The sequence below is a fragment of the Octopus bimaculoides genome, chromosome 30, assembly GCF_046866305.1.
Source record: "Octopus bimaculoides isolate indiv1 chromosome 30, ASM4686630v1, whole genome shotgun sequence".
Classification (NCBI taxonomy): domain Eukaryota; kingdom Metazoa; phylum Mollusca; class Cephalopoda; order Octopoda; family Octopodidae; genus Octopus; species Octopus bimaculoides.
Window position 1 is genome coordinate 1442042 of NC_142957.1, and position 16929 is coordinate 1458970.

Below are 16929 nucleotides of genomic sequence, written 5' to 3' on the forward strand. Positions count from 1 at the left end.
ATTTGATTTTCACTCGTAGTCGTAACAGAGACTAAGCAATATGCAATGCCTCAGAAGAAGGTTAACAGGTCTGAGGTTGAGGCTGAGCACATGTTTTGGAGGAACACATTTGAAGCGGACAATTTGTCAGAAACTGGTTGTTCAATGTTTCCTTCAGATACACCTATAAAATTGCATCGGGTGTAGCAGATTCGGTGGGTTTTTCAATGTAGTTTGATATAAATAAGAAGCAACAGGGTACCAAGAATAGTTCCCTGCAGATCCTTAGATGTAATTGAATAGGGTACAGAATGTTACCTTAGTTCTGTAATAACTTCTCACTTGCGAATGAAGGAATTAACACAGTTATAAAATTAGAACTCATGCAGACAGCTTCACCGTATTTCGTTTGTGTGGTATAGAATTAAAACTTTGAAGTAGGGATAGATAACATCTGCCCATGAAACACTATTTTTGATTTAGGGGATGTTTTCAAAGGGTTCCATGAGTTGCCCAAAGTAACTAGATTTAAAGGTAAATCCAAATTATGAGGGTTATGAGAGTTTCAAATGTTCCAGGAATTTCTCTCTGACTAAGGACTGACTGGATGGTAATTAGCAGTTGATGGTGAGACTGACTGGATGGTAATTAGCAGTTTATGGTGAGACTGACTGGGTGGTAATTAGCAGTTTATGGTGAGACTGTCTGGATGGTAATTAGCAGTTGATGGTGAGACTGACTGGATGGTAATTAGCAGTTGATGGTGAGACTGACTGGATGGTAATTAGCAGTTGATGGTGAGACTGACTGGATGGTAATTAGCAGTTTATGGTGAGACTGACTGGATGGTAATTAGCATTTGATGAGTTGTCACCCTTTTTAAACCGGGGAATTAAAGTAGCAACGTTCCTCTGTTCCAGGGTAACAGTTAGTAAAGCTGAATTGAAACAGGCAAAGAAACCTAGTGTAGTAAAAAGAGGATGCCTCATTTGAGATAGAAAATACCATCAAAACAAGAGGAAACATAATTGCACAAAAAGAGTTGTTGTAGGAGTAAATTCAACAGACGTGATGGAATTTAGCCTCCATAGCAGTGAAAATCGCACATTTAGGTTTTCAACTGTAAAAATGCCAGCATTGCATTAAACAGTTGGCTCTTCACAATCTGACTTGGGGATTGATTTTGAAGAGATTGAAGTCTCCGGCTTTGAATATACGTACTTCCAGTTCGCCCCTATGTGTAGGTCCGAATTAAGTGCAGCCATTTTAATCACCTTTTTCATGTGGTTGGATGCTCTGTTGTATGTTTTAAAATTCTTTCTTCTATGTAATCTGTTTTCCCATTCAGCAGTTTGTTGATCTTTCCTCACAAAGTGGACTGCTACGGTCTGTCATATTTCACTTTGGAGTACTTTAACATATTTACGTGGCACCCTGATGTTTTGCATATGGCTCACATTAGATTTTGGATTAAATATTTCCTGAAAGTCATCTGCAGAATTTTAAACGTGAGGTCAGTCAGAACACTGCAACTCAGTACAAACGGAGTTCTGGTCAGCATAGTTCCAGTAAAAACCAAGCAGTTTGGAGGTGATGGCAGCTTTCCCTTCTCTTCATTAAAAATATATTGGCAAGATTAGTGAATGATTAGAGTGAGTTACATGTATCTTGGTAGTGAGTGGCAGTGGAAAGTAGCAAATCTTGTGGGAGAGATGACTACTTGGGACCAGTTTGAATCCAACACAAAATAAAAACAAAAACTCATTAGCATTTTGTCGTCAGTGAAAGGTATTGCAGTCAATCCCTGGGTAATAGAAGTCATATGTATGAAAAGATTGTAGACTGTTTCCATAGATGTACTTTGAAGGGTGTGAAAAAAGTGTTTGTTTTAATTGTAGTTTGAAGGATGGGTAACAACTCTAAGTAGAAGTATTAATGTGTTTATACGTTGCAAACAAATACATCTTGTGATGGTTCAAATCTTCGCAAGGAATTCCTAAAAAGCTTGATCGAACATAGATCTTCACACCAACCCCGTAGTAATTTGATGATTTTGTGTAAAACAAAATGTATCTTGCCATCTATTCGATAGCAATGGTAGAGTAAGAGGCATGGATCAGGCACTGAAAGGACCAACCTGGTAGTTGAACTCTTTCTCACAGTGCTTCAGTCATAGAATAACACTGCACCTTGTAATGGCCTGATCACCATTCTGAAGTCTGTGGTACAGGGATGGCAGATGGGAACATCACATTTACTGCATTCAACTCATCTCTGTTGAAAATAGTTCCCTGGTTATGTACACACATATCGTATATAAATCTAAAGTCATTTTTCTAATTTAGAACAATGACCTGTTTTGTTACATAGATCAGCCATACATGAAGCTGTAGCAATTGTGTCCTGTCTGTCCATCCATAAAATTCAAAGTCAAAGTATAGACCACTTATTAAACACATTAGATACAATAAAGTGTCATATGTATTTATGTATGTATGTATACACACACACACACAAAAATATATATATATATATTTCTGGAATATATGTTGTTCACTTGGCGTAAATCAGTTTTTGTGATGTATCAATGTCATGACATATACTTATTAATATTTGTGTCCATATATATATATATGTGTGTGTGTGTGTGTGTGTGTCTGCATTTATATACACACAAATTCGCCCATATGTAATTGTTTGATTGTGGTGTCACATAATATTCTCTACTGTAAATATACACACAATGTAATATTTGTTATAAACGAATGTTATTGATGGGATGTGTTTATGTTTTTGTTCCTCAGGTGTGTGTTTTGTGAAAATGAAGATGCCACAGAGACGTTCTTTCCATGTAAACATCTTTTGCTGTGTAAGAAATGCTGTCCCCAAAAGACACCTAAACGATGCCTCAAGTGTGGACGGAATATAACGAGCAAAACTAGTTTGGGTAAGAATACTGTATGATCTGTCTGTTTGTCTCATGGACTTTATGGTTTGGAATATTGTATTTCATGTTGTTGTGTAGATCCAGTTCTGCCTTTGATAAAAGACGTCAGAGGTGTCTTTTCTCTTTGATATCATACCTCTCACTACTCCCACTAAACATTGTCTTTGTCCAATTAGAAGACTTGTCACACTTGAAGATGGTTACTTTCTGCAACATAAGAATTATAAAGAATACTGAACTATAAATGGTGACTAAATATCAATAAATCACCAAGGTTCTATCAGTAAATACCGATATTTTGTGAGTGATTAGAGCGATTAATGATTTATCAATGTCTTCGGAAACTGATAATTAAAAACACCTGCGTTTACATGAATATCAGAGTGAGCCTTTATAAAATAGGAGATTCAATAAGAAAATCTCAACTGAAGGTTTAGGGACCAACATCAGAGAGGGGACATCAAAAGGGTGGGGAGACGTTGATTGATGTATAGATTAGTATTCTTGAGTATCAGTTCTTCAGAACCGTTTCAAATATCTTCAAAGCAATAATGTGTGGATGATAAGTTTTATGTCGTTAATGAGGTTTTCTGTGAATATAGTGTGTTAATTTAGGACACCAGGCATCACTTTCTGTTCGACCTGCTTTATTAAGGAGGATGAATGACATTGAAATATCTTCAGGTATTTCCCCACATCTGATTGCATTCTGGAGAACTGTGATCATCATCATCATCATCATCATCATTTAACGTCCGCTTTCCATGCTAGCATGGGTTGGACGATTTGACTGAGGACTGGTGAAACCGGATGGCAACACCAGGCTACAATCTAATTTGGCAGAGTTTCTACAGCTAGATGCCCTTCCTAACGCCAACCACTCAGAGTGTAGTGGGTGCTTTTACGTGTCACCCGCACGAAAACGGCCACGCTCGAAATGGTGTCTTTTATGTGCCACCCGCACAAGAGCCAGTCCAGGGGCACTGGCAACGATCTCGCTCGAAAACCCTACAGGCCAGTCAGGCGGTACTGGCAACGGTCACGCTCACGATGGTACATCTTATGTGCCACCCGCACAAGAGCCAGTCCAGGGGCACTGGCAACGATCTTACTTGGCTTGCCGGGTCTTCTCACGCACAGCACATTTCCAAAGGTCTCGGTCAGTAGTCATCGCCTCGGTGAGGCCCAATGTTCGAAGGTCTTGCCTCACCACCTCAGCCCAGGTCTTCCTGGGCCTACCTCTTCCACGGGTTCCCTCAACTGTCAGGGTGTGGCACTTTTTCACGCAGCTATCCTCATTCATTCTCACCACATGTCCAAACCAGCGCAATCGTCTCTCTTGCACACCACAACTGATGCTTCTAATGTTCAGCTTTTCTCTCAAGATACTTACACTCTGACGGGTATTCACATTTACATTACACATCCAACGGAGCATACTGGCTTCATTCCTTGCGAGCTTACGCATGTCCTCAGCAGTCACAGCCCATGTTTCACTGCCATGTAGCATGGCTGTTCGTACATTAAAATTAAAAGGTAATTAAAATTAAAGATTACTAGCAGTAACCAATAACAATGAGAGCAGGTGTGTGTATATATATATATATATATATATATATATATATATATATATATCCGTCCGTCTTGAAGTAGCGTGTTGTGTTTGGGGCTGGATCTTCAACGCGCAACTTGGTTGGCATTGGAATTAAGCAGAAGATGAGACGAATGTTGATTAGAGATGTCTACAGGTGAAATGACAAAGTTTTCGTAGATCTGGCATAAATATAAGAAAAGCAAAACAAAACTAAGAGAAAAACTGTTATCAGGTGATAATAAAATGAGATAATTTCAGAATTATATGAATTGTTGAATACCTTAAGAGACAGAGAAGGTTTGGTAAGTTTAGTTTATTCTGTTGTGGACCTCAATTTTGAATCATTACATTGTAATACTGTAGAAATTATACAAATGCTCTCCAAAAGCATATTGTCACCAGTGATGACACGATTGTCTCACAATAATAAAATATGAATTATTAAGAAGGATAAAGAAATTTTACTAAAAACACTTTGAAATGTCTTTTTCAGTTGGTCCAAATTCGTCAAAGATGGAAGTACAAATGGTGGCAGAACCAGTTGGTGAGTATAAAATAACTGTACCTAATTATGTTAGCCCAGAAGAAGCATAGGGTTGGTTTCCCGGTTTCTCTGGCGTATATATTCTTCCCTGGACAAGACACTGGTCTGTAAAATTACTTATTTTTGCCAGCTGAGTGGACTGAAGTGTTTTGTTCAAGAATGCAACATATTGCCTGGTGAAGGAATCGAAACCACAATCTTATAATCATGAGTCAAATACCCTAAGCCTTGTGCCTCCACTTGCTCTGCCCAATTTGTTTCTATAACACACAAGCGATGGAAAAATGTATAGAAATCAATGTACCTAACTGATTCCTCTAAATCTTCCATTCCCTGAGCTGTTTTGTTTGTCAGAAGGACTGAGAACAGGGCCTATCTCTAATTTCCATTTGAAATGTTAGCTGTAAAATGAGTCGATGAAATATATTGCTGAAATTTCATAAAATCTTTGTTGCCATGGTTGGAAAAATGGATAAATTAGAAAACACAGTAGAGTTAATACTGTCTGCTTGGAACCAAGAACTAAGATATGTTGTTGTTTAGGGATAAACAGGTGAACAGAAAGTAGAAGAATGTTGACCAAAATCATAATGGTTACCAATTGACCATTGCCGATAGGAATGTCTCCCGATAATGAAAAATTGCGTTTTTTTGAAAGTTTAGCTGTAAAGTAATTCTATTAAAGATATTACTGAAGTTTTATAAAATCAAGGTTAACATGTTTGGTTAAATGAATTTATTAGAAGACACAACAGAGTTGATATTGTCTTTTGGAACCGGGAAGGAAAATATGTTGTTGATGATGTGTAAACAGGTGAGTTGATGAGAAAGTTTTTATTTCTTTCTCTCCTAAGTCCTGGGCACTGTTTTCCGATAAGTTGTTGTTGTTGTTGTTGTTGCCTAGTGAGATATTTGTCGTAACACGTTGCTTCTCGTTGGGATAAATACCAAGGTAATCTCTGAGTTGAATATATACTGGAGTCATAAAATAACCAAAAAAATCAATTACAAACTCGGTATAAGAATATTGATTTTAAAGTTTTGACACAAGGTCAGAGAGCTCAAGGTAGGGGGTATTTCAATTAAATCACCCCAGTGTTCAACTGGTGCTTATTTTCTCCACCCTTAAAAGGATGAAAGCAAAATCAACTGAGGCAGAATTTGAACTCAGAACATTAAACCGCAAGAAATGCTGCTAAGCATTTTGTCCAATGTGTTAACGATTCTGCCAGTTCACCGCTTTAATATGTATAAGAAACTTGATTTGAAATGTTAGCTGAATGCCAGCCAGTTTGGGGAAGTGGGTAAGTTGATTATGTCCACACCAGTACTCAAAGCTTTCATCTCTGAAATGTAACCTTATTTTGTCATAACAACATCTTCTGCCCTCATCTAAGATTTTACCTTGTGCTACCCTCTATGGATTTCTATTGTTTTCTTGGGTATAGGACCATATCCCTACAATTTGGGATTAATAACTTCCATTGTCCAGTAATGTTCAGATGTTATTGTTCTCGTTTCATTCCATATCAAACAATTTGTTGTGAAATATATTTGTTTATATATGCGACAATAATTAAATATATTTCATAAAGCATGATAATGACATTTTTTAATTAGTTAATCTTAATTAGCATAAGTGACAAATGGTATAGTAGTGTTGATGATGTGGGATGTAAGTAGGGTTACATGCTCCTTGTAATGTTGTTCTTAAATTAAAAATGGCATCTGAAAGACAGTTTCTGTCAATTAATGGTGTAACTTTTGTGTTCTTAAATTTACTTGTAACTGGGTTTTCAAGCCATGGAGGTCCACCACATTGATAGAGGAAACATCAAATGAGTGGGAAAACTTTCACTACTGTATAAAATAGGGTCAACATAGACATCCTATTTTCTTGAAAACCAGTTCAGCTGTATCATTTCAGATATTTTCCCTGCAATAATATATGGATGGACAGTTTCCTTATAAGTTGTTAATGAGGTGATGTCTTTTAGAACACCTGATACCACTTTCTGTTCCACCTGTGTAAAACAATTCATTGCTCACCTTTAAAAAACAGAACTTCATTTTTTTTTAGTGAGTTTTCAAATATTTCACATCATATCCTGTTAAACTGTGATGTAAGTAGTTAAAATTAATGATTACCAGCAGAAGCGTTCAAGAAAGAGAGAAGTTGTGTGTTTATCCTACTGGAAGTTGTCTGTCATGTGTCTGTTACTGGATCTTTGATGACCAACTTCCCTGGCATTACAATTAAGCAGAAGATAAGATGAATGCTGGTTAGTAAAATCTAGAGATGAGGCAACAATGACATGTCATACATTGGACACAGATAGAAGAAAAGAAAGGGAGAACTAAGGGCAAAGAGTTTTATCAAGTGATAATTAAATGAAATAACGATAACATTGTTAGATTATGTATGTGGTTTTAAGAGATAGAGGAGATTTAGGACAGTCAATCAATTTGGTTGTGGACTTAAATAACTCAGTTATCACATGGGGTCACTGTAGAGAGTATAAAAAATCTTGACCAAACCCATAGTGTCACCAGTTGACCATTGAAGATAGAAATGTCTGACAATAAAAGAATATAGATTATTTATAATAAAGAAATCCTATTAAATGTAAAACCTGGAAATATCTATTTCTGTGTCTCCAAAGTTTGAGGACAAGGGAGTACAATCAGATTCACAGTTATTAGAGGCTACAAACCAGCAAGGTGGTGAGTATAAAAGAACAGTTGCCACTTGATTTCTATAAAGTTTACTTCCCCTGGGCATATTGTGCCTGAAAGAGTAACCGAAAACAGGTCCCATTCCTACTCTCAAATTGAAAGATTAGCTGCATTAAAGATATGGATATTACTGAAAGGTCATGGAATATCCATCGAGGTAAGCACTGTTTGTAATAATGGATTAATTAAAAGACACAAGAGAGTTAATTTTATCATTTAGCCAGGAAACTAGTGATGTAGTTTAAGTGTAAACAAGTGAGGAAATTATGATTTTCCCTGTTTATTGTTGCTATCATTGGGGTTGCTTAGGCAGACGCTTTTCATAATGTGGCAGAATTACTATGAAATATCTTCCAAGCGTGAACACCCTGTCTGTTTTCACAGATAGTAAATCTATCATTACATCCACTAAACATTGTCTTTATCCGAGCAGAAGAGTTTGGTTTGCTGCTGAGACAAGCCTTGTTTCTCTCTTCAAGATACAATGCAATGATATGACCTTTCTATGGTGGTATGCCCTGCTTAACATCAACCTCTTTATAAAGAGATCAAGCCATACAACATTCAAATCCCTTTTATTTTTCTTTGTACCTTGTATCACATCCCAGGTTGAAAATGCAAGTTCCACACATTCAGGGATTCCTGTCTTCTGGATACTTTCAGTCCCATAACCATTATTTCGGAGATGTAGCTGATCTCTTAGCAAGTACACCCATGTAAATCTTGCCATCTTCATTCATGGATGGAATTGTTCGGAACTGGTCGGTCGGTTTTCCTTTAGCTTCCTTTGATAAATGGACTCCTTTTACCTTGCATCAATCATCCAGTTCACCTTGGTATCACAACTTTCTAAGTAGTAAGTAATATTTATAACACAACTGAGTATAATACTTGTACACTTTCTATGATGCATTTTATTGTGGCACATATTCTAGAAAGATTGTCATACCCTCAACAAAAGTAAAGGTTCCTCTTTAACTTATTCAAAGAAATATGAGACATGTTGGAACAGGAAAGGATAGTAAACGGTTTAGACAGCAGCTTGCTAAGAACCCATATGAGGCTACTCGGAAACATTTTGCAGATACTAAGAGTGGAAAGCTAAAATGCAATAAAGACGGAAAGAGATGGGTACACACAGGAGTCCGACACTGACACAAAGCGAAATCAAACATTCCCACTCATGGACAGTTTGAAATTACCAAGGAAACCTGCAATCATATATTTCAGCTTGGTGATTTCAGCAAGTATATAGCTGAGGGAAGACGACAAGAGAAAAGAGTGTCCCAAGATGTGATGGTGTACCATAGAAAGTGTGATAAATGCAACATCGTTAGATTATGTGCGATGTCTTAATAGAGAGACAAAGATTAAGAAGTTTAATCTATTTTGTTGCGGACCAAAATATTGAGCTATTACATGGGACCACTGTTGAAATATTAAAAAGGTTGACCAAAATCATAGTGGTCAGTAGTTGACCATTGATGATAAGAATGCCTCAAGAATAAAGATAAAGAAATTTACTATAAATTATAAAATTTGGAAATATTTATTTCAGGGAGTTCAGAGCTGAAGGAGAAGGATCTTCTGAGAGTGGCCAAGAGGTTAGGAAGTGATTGGTGGCAAGTGGGTGAGTATAAAGTTACCCTATCTAATTGATTTCTATAGAGTCTACATTCTCCTGAGCTATTTCGTTTGTCAGGATGAATGAGAACGGGTTACACTCCTAATTTCCAGTGGAAAGGTTCACTGTAAAATAATTCTATTAAAAATATTACCGTTATTTCATGAAGTATCCACTGAGGTTGGCAATAATGGATACACAACAAAGTACAAGTAGCATTTAATACTGGAAGAAAGAAGAAAAATATGTTAAGGGTAAACAACTGAGATAATGACATTTTCGGTTCGTTTTTACTCCAACAAAAGACCTTGAGTTAGGGTCTTCTTGAAGCCATTAGGGGTTGGGTTATTGTGTTGGAAAGTGATAATTGCTATTTATATTGCCATATTAGAATGACTTTACCACATGACACATGTGTGTAAATGCTTCAGTAAAAACAGACTTAATAAGAGTGACACAGCGAAACCATATCGTATTCCCCACATCCAAAAGGAGAGAATTACTTTAAGGAAATTTACCAGAAAATGAACATTCACAAGTGAAGCCAGACCAGGGCTGGTCTCTCTCATTGCGATAGACATAAGAATAACTGAATGGGTTCGAGAGAATTGATTGAATCTGGAGTAGACTCAGAAAGGATTGAATTTGACTTAGAATTATCGACTCTTGGTCTGTCATTAATAATCTGCAAGGTAATTGATTGCAAGGTGATTGATTGTACAGAGAGATATTACTTTGATGACCTTTTGAATACCAGGTCTGAAATCTGCTAGATTAAGACAGTTATATGGGATTTCTCTGAAGGGTCCCTGGAGTAATGTTACTCAATAGGATGTATAGTTCAGAGATCTGGGAGTCTCCCCAGGTTGAGCCACTTCTTCACATCTCGGGTACCTTGGACATGTGATCAGAATGTCGCAGGAATGAATTACAAGACAGGTTCTTCCAGCCAAACAAATGCAGTAGGGGGCCCAGGGGTAGACCAAGTATTAAATAGTTGGATGATATCCACAGCCTCAGTTATTCATGCTTGGGAATCCAACCAAAATATGTAATGATGGTTACATCTGACAGGACCCTATGGAAGAAGTGCCAGGGAACTCTATCCCCACAACCCTGCCAGGAATATTGAGCAGAGGAAATGGATGGATCAAATGGTTTGCCTGTTGGTGCCCTATCTTGATTCTTTAGGTTCTCATACACTTTTGCCTTCACAAAAACATCTGCCATTGGTTTACCATAAAGATTCTCAAGTGTAAATTTCAATTAATTTCTTTAAAAATCTCCTTTAATTTAACCACTTTGTTATTTTTGTCATTATCCCTAGAAATGGAAAACAATGTCTTATATTTTTCTTGTTTCTTAGCTATTTTAAAAAATCTCTCTCTTGAAATAGTTTCTCTGTTATATTTAAAACAGCAACATACAAAACACATCTTTTATATTATTGTTAATATTGTTAATGTTGTTGCATTTATTTCTCATTGTTGTATCTTTTGCAGCTATTTATTTAGGAATTGAAACCACTGAACTGAAAATGGATGATGAGTCTATTGACACTGTAAAACAGGGCTACCTGATGCTGTACGAATGGTTCAGAAGGTGTGATCCAGAAACACGAACACGCGCAACATTAAGTGCAGCACTTGAAGAAGCTGAATGTTTCACTGCGCTGGAGTGTCTTTCATTAGACGCAAAGTGAACTTCTGTGTAACTAATGTTGTTTAGCCCCAGGTTAACCTTGACCAAGCAGGGCCTTATGATCAAATGCATTCCAGCCTGGACCATCATGCCTTTTTTCCAAAGAAAATCCAGAACCACACTGTCCAATAGGGCCTTCTGTACAGTGATATTGTGTGAATTTGGCTACTAATTCTAGCATGTATCTCAACCACATGGTGACCCCTTCATTGGTTTGGCTCCTTTGTTCAAAATTTACTTTTAAAATAAAGACAAACTTTGAAATGTTCATTTATTGTTGTTGCTGATGTTGTATATCTAACCCCCTCCCTAAACTCCCCCATTGTTATATAGACAGCTTCAATATCTTCTGCTATATTGATAGTTATCTACCTTCATTTTTAGCTGAGAGCAAGAATGCCTGCTATATTGAATGACAGTCACAATGATGACATGTACAACAGATTTTTTTATAGTTTCCAGCTCACAAATCCTTTCTCAAGGTCTTGTTTAGCCTGCATTTACTTGCCTATGGTGCCACGCAATACGACTGAATCAGAAATCACACATTGCATGCAAAGTAGACAGAATAACCACAACCAGGCCTGCATCATCCTTCTGAATTTGAAATGTTAACCTGCCAAGGATAACTTTACATATATTTGTTCCTCTGAGATTCAAAGAAATGAGTATAAAAAGAACATAGTCTATGTGGCCTAACTACATCAAAAGACCAGGAAGAAACTACTGACAACACAGCTAATTATGTGGTACTAATGAATTCAAAAACCCGGTTTTCAATTTACAGCTGTTTAAAACATGGTACAACTTTGTGTCAGCCAAAATATTGTGGCATGAGATACAATGATGAAGTTATGTAGCTAGTGTGGGACTAGATAGCACTAGATACTCGAGTGGGATGGTTGATACATCAGATCTAGACAGCAAATCAAAATAAAGAACCACTGAGGATATCAAGTCAAACATTTCAAATGAAGATAAATAATCACCGTTGAAGTGACAAACAACAGATTAGACAACTGACTCAGTTAAGGAAACAGCTAAAACTATACAAGGCAACATATTTTAAGAGAAAACTGCATACCAATATTCACAATCAGTTATAAACTCTGAATACTCACCAAGAAGATTCATCAAATGTGAGATTTCTTTTTTTTATTATATATATCAGGTTTTTAAATAGAAACTGACCTTCTAACCTTTCTAATAATTCAACCGTTTCCAACACCTGAATAGCAGCTCTTGCAATCATAGCCATCATCTCATCTTCTACATTACTACCTTCCATTGTATATGCTTTACCAGGCCCAGGGTGGCCATAGCCGAAGGTGCAAACATCATAGCCAGGGAATGCAGTCTGAAACAATAAAGTAATATATAGACGCAATATAGAGATGAATGGAGGAGAATAGAGATGGGAAAATCGATAGAGCACCAAACAAAATATCTTTGTGGGATTTAGTTATGTTCGCTGACGTTCTGGGTTCAAATATCACCTCAACCAAAAGTGCCTTATGCCTTTCTGAGGTTGATAAGTAGCAGTCAATTAATTCTCTGTACTAGTGAATCTCTCTGAATAAAGGGTGACCTTCTTCCATGGCATGTCAGTAATGCTAACTCACACATTTGGCAGAATTGAATTGCCAGCTAACCAGCAATTACTAAGCTGCTCTACCTAACAGCAGCGGACAACAGTTAGAACAGCCAACACAGATAATACAGGAATGTAACAACAACAACATACAACCAGTAACTCCTACACTTTTACAGATCTTATAGCATGTGTCACTGCAACAGAATATCATTACAAACTTGCAGTGTACATCCTTCTACATTGACTGTGGTCAATAGAAAAGACTTCCCACACTAAGAACACACACAGAGATTTAATTAGTTTGATACCAAACCACCTGTGGCTACCTCTGGTTCTATGACACAAAAACTCTTGAAATGAAAGGTGACCTCTGTGAGATTTGAACTACGAACATAAAAAGCTAGGAGGAAGAATGCCGAGCATTTGCCCGACTGATAGCTCGCTGCCTTAATAATAATAAGTTTCTATTTTTGGCACAAAGCCAACAACTTTGTGGGACAAGTAAGTCAATTACATCGACCCCCACCCCTGTGTTCAACTGGTCCTTATTTTATCAGCTGCGAAAGGACGAAAGGCAAAGTCAATCTCTGCAGAATCTGAACACAGAATGTAAAGATGAACGAAATATGCCACCTTAATAATGTTTCTAATTTCAGTACAAGGCCAGCAATTTTGGTGGGAGAAGGTTAGTTGATTATAGGGACCCCCAGTACTTGGCTGGGTATCTTATTTTATTGACTGAGCAAGATTTGAACTCAAAAGATATAGTCTTAAGAAATAATACAAGGCATTTTTACAATGCTGTAATGATTCTGCCAGATCACAGGCTAAATAATAATGATAATTATTTCAAATTTTTGCCACAAGGGCAGTTTGGGGAAGGTGGGGATGAGTTGAATACATCGACCCCTGTGTTCAACTGGTACTTATTTTATCAACCCCGAAAGGATGAAAGGCAACGTCGACCTCAGAGGAATTTGAACTCAGAACGTAGCAATGGGCAAAATACCACTAAGCATGCTAACGATTCAGCCAGCTGGCCACCTTAATGATAATAATAATAATGATAATAATAATAATGATAATAATAATAGCATGGGTATAGAATTTGGCAGAGATAAGAGTGCAATATTAGTCATAAACAAGGGACAGGTTGTCAGCAGAGAAGGCATCCAATTACCAGACGGCCAGACATTAAAATCATTGAAAGAAGGAAAGAGTTATAAGTATGAAGGAGTATTAGAATCTGACAGAGTACTAACAGGACAGAAATGAAAGAGAAAATTCAAAAGAAGCATATCAGAAGAATGTGGAAGAGTTAAGGAAGTGAAAGCTAAATGGTGCAAATCTAGTGAGAGTCGGAAATACTTGGGCAGTTTTCATTACTTAGGCATTCAGTAGCTTTTGGACATTGGGCAACGTCTGAATGAGTGAATCGAGACAGAAATAGGTGCAGCCATGTCTACACCTATCAATTATGAAATTTAAAGAATGGTGATTTAGTAAGCAGGTAAGTTCTCAAGAGCTTTATCTCAGAAGATATGATTAAAGTAATATCATACACAGAAACTAACTAGAGACAAAAAAGAGAGACAACAGAACCACATTCAGATTTTGAAACATCAGCTGAATCCAAAAACAGACGGCAAAAAGAATAATAAAAGGCAAAACACTGCTCTTGAAATTCCACTCACCTTCAATTCTGAAAGAGTATTGTGCAGCTTGCAACAAATGGTTTCATGCTGAAGCATCTTCTCTAATCTGCTTCCAAGTTTTGAATAGTTTCAGTTCATCGATTTGCAACACTTTTGAAACCAGTCGACTGTCACTATCAACATCATCATCATCATCGTCCTCATCTTTTAACAACTGTCTTCCTTACCGACATGGTCTGGACAGTTTTGACAGAATAATCCATCATCTGCCAAAATCTGGATGTTTTTCTTATTGCACCAGCACAAGTGAGGTTGCCATGGAATTTGCATTCAATTAAGGCCGCATTCAACTGAATAGGGTTCTAGTAGAGAGTAGGGGAGACGAAAGGTTCGAGTGTGAAGGAAAGTAGCAGAAGAAGTTTCTTGTGGTGGGAATAATTGACGTGAAGCTGGAAAGAGAGAGAGAAAGAGTGTTGAAGTATCAGGGATGGGGGGGGGGGGTCCCTGTGAGAAGAACACTTACATCATAATCATTTCACATCCATTTTCCATGCTGGCATGGGGTTAACAGGAGGTGACCAGCTGCCTGCGCTGCTTTGGAATGGTCTTTATGGCTGGATGCCCAACAACCACTTTACAGAGGAGACTAGGTGCTTTTACACAACACCAGCCTATGTGCTTTTTTCTGGGGCACCAGAATCTACAAGGTTAGGAATGCTCAGCTGAAGAGGGATCCGGGGAACATGCCTGGAAGCAAGGACAACCACATATTTACTTAGATTGACGAGCCTTCTCAAGCACAACAAACCGCCAGAAGTCTCAGTCCCCCCCCCCTATCATCTCCTCTGTGAGGCCCAACATCTGAAGACGCTTTCTCATCACTTTGTCCCATGTCTTCCTGGGTCTACCCCTTTCGCATGTTCCCTTCACAAATAGATCTCAGCATTTCTTGATGCAACTGTCTTCTTTCATACACATTACATGACCATAAAAGTGCCTGTGCAGTGCCACATAAAACTACCCTGTGGAATGTGAAGTGGTTGGCACTAGGAAGGGCATCTAGCTGTAGATACAATCACAAATCAGACTGGTGTGTGTTGCAGTTCCCCTTGCTCAAACCGTCCAACCCATGCCAGCATGGACAACAGAGATTAAAAGACGACGAACTTAACATTTGAATTTATTAAAGTTTACATCATAGAATCTTGTGTGAAGCTTACATATTTGTAAACTACACTGACACTTTTACATTGTGTAGGCATGAAAATGGCTATAAATGTCGAAATATAACATGAAATCTTGAAATGTCTGATTACTCACCAATAATGAAAGTAATGACCACACAGCAAAGAAGACTTAAAGCTCTTCAGGTGTTTTAAGGATGTCTGGTCTTAGTGGGTTTGAGGAACATTGTAATGGGAAGTTGTTGTTGTTTCTTCATGGTGGTGAGGAGAGGTTTGTTTGCATGACAGCATCAATGGCATTTTTAAATTAGAGAGACGATATAGGGATCCCATGCTTCCGCCTTCCCTTACAATTCCTTTGCTGTCCATAGAAAGTTGGACCTCACCCTCCTCTGCATCTGGCACTTGCCCCTCCTCTTTGCTGAGCCATAGTCTGTCAGGGTTTCAGAGGTTGTTGACCCCCATCTTGTGTGACGTCATCAAAACCTTTGCCACCAAGTACCTTTACTAGTTTCACCGCATTGTTGACAGCCTCTTTCTGATTATCTTCAGGTGAGAAAGAACTCTTGTAGTCCTGGATACACTCTGGCCACACCTTCTTCCAGCATGTGATGAGGGTCTTTGTTTTTTTCACTCCTTGAAAATTCTGGTCCGAATCCATTGCATCCACTAGGTGTTGGAGAGACTTCTGACATGGATCACACCTTGATCCATAGGCTGGGTGACAAAGGTGGTGTTGGAAGGGAGGAACTCAAACTCCCTCATGATTTTAATCCAAAAAGGGACCACTCAAGACTAGCTAGCGCGGACGCGCGACTGCGTGTTCGGGTCCGCGCTGCTTTAGTAGTACCACATACATGCATATACGGGTACAGACCATCACAAAAAAAAACGTTAAACTATATATATATATATATGTACATACACACACACACACATATATACACTTCTTTCCCTGTTCCCTTACGGAAAATGCCGAATTGATGTAGACAAAAACACGTGCTCGCTTGACATTTACAGTACAAGTCGTAATTCTCTACGACCAAATGACTTTATTTCTAAATGTTCTATAAATTAAGGTAGAAATTTAATTCCTTTTACTTCTCGTTTCTTTCAACTTGTTGAATTTATTTCTGTATATTAAGGAAACTGTATTTTTTAATGTGTAACGGTCAAAAGAATACGAATCTATATCTTCAACATACATGTACGTAATTGAACGCATGTTCAGCACCTTGTCATGTATACATCATAACATTTACGCAGCCTAAAATAAGAGTTATGCTTAGTGATACATACTTATAATTAAGTAACGAGATTATCATTATAGCTTTTAATTAAGAAACAATAATATTTGTTATAACTTACGAT

The 16929-nt window shown here is 37.7% G+C and overlaps 3 protein-coding genes across 3 annotated transcripts in view; 1 reads left to right on the forward strand and 2 right to left on the reverse strand.

The window, feature by feature from the left end:
• LOC128251409 (uncharacterized) overlaps positions 1-16929 on the reverse strand; it is a 191774-nt gene that overhangs the window by 27850 nt on the left and 146995 nt on the right. The window lies entirely within an intron of this gene.
• On the forward strand, positions 2590-11393 carry LOC149130113 (uncharacterized). Its single transcript, XM_089346376.1, has 4 exons — positions 2590-2926; positions 5014-5064; positions 9359-9430; positions 10927-11393. Exons 1-4 carry the CDS (start codon positions 2767-2769, stop codon positions 11124-11126), a joined length of 483 nt encoding a protein of 160 aa, XP_089202502.1. The 5' UTR covers positions 2590-2766; the 3' UTR covers positions 11127-11393.
• LOC149130114 (carboxy-terminal kinesin 2-like) lies at positions 10927-16372 on the reverse strand. Its single transcript, XM_089346380.1, has 3 exons — positions 15695-16372; positions 14414-14823; positions 10927-12482 (listed from the first exon to the last, which is right to left on the reverse strand). Exons 2-3 carry the CDS (start codon positions 14468-14470, stop codon positions 12243-12245), a joined length of 297 nt encoding a protein of 98 aa, XP_089202506.1. The 5' UTR covers positions 14471-14823; positions 15695-16372; the 3' UTR covers positions 10927-12242.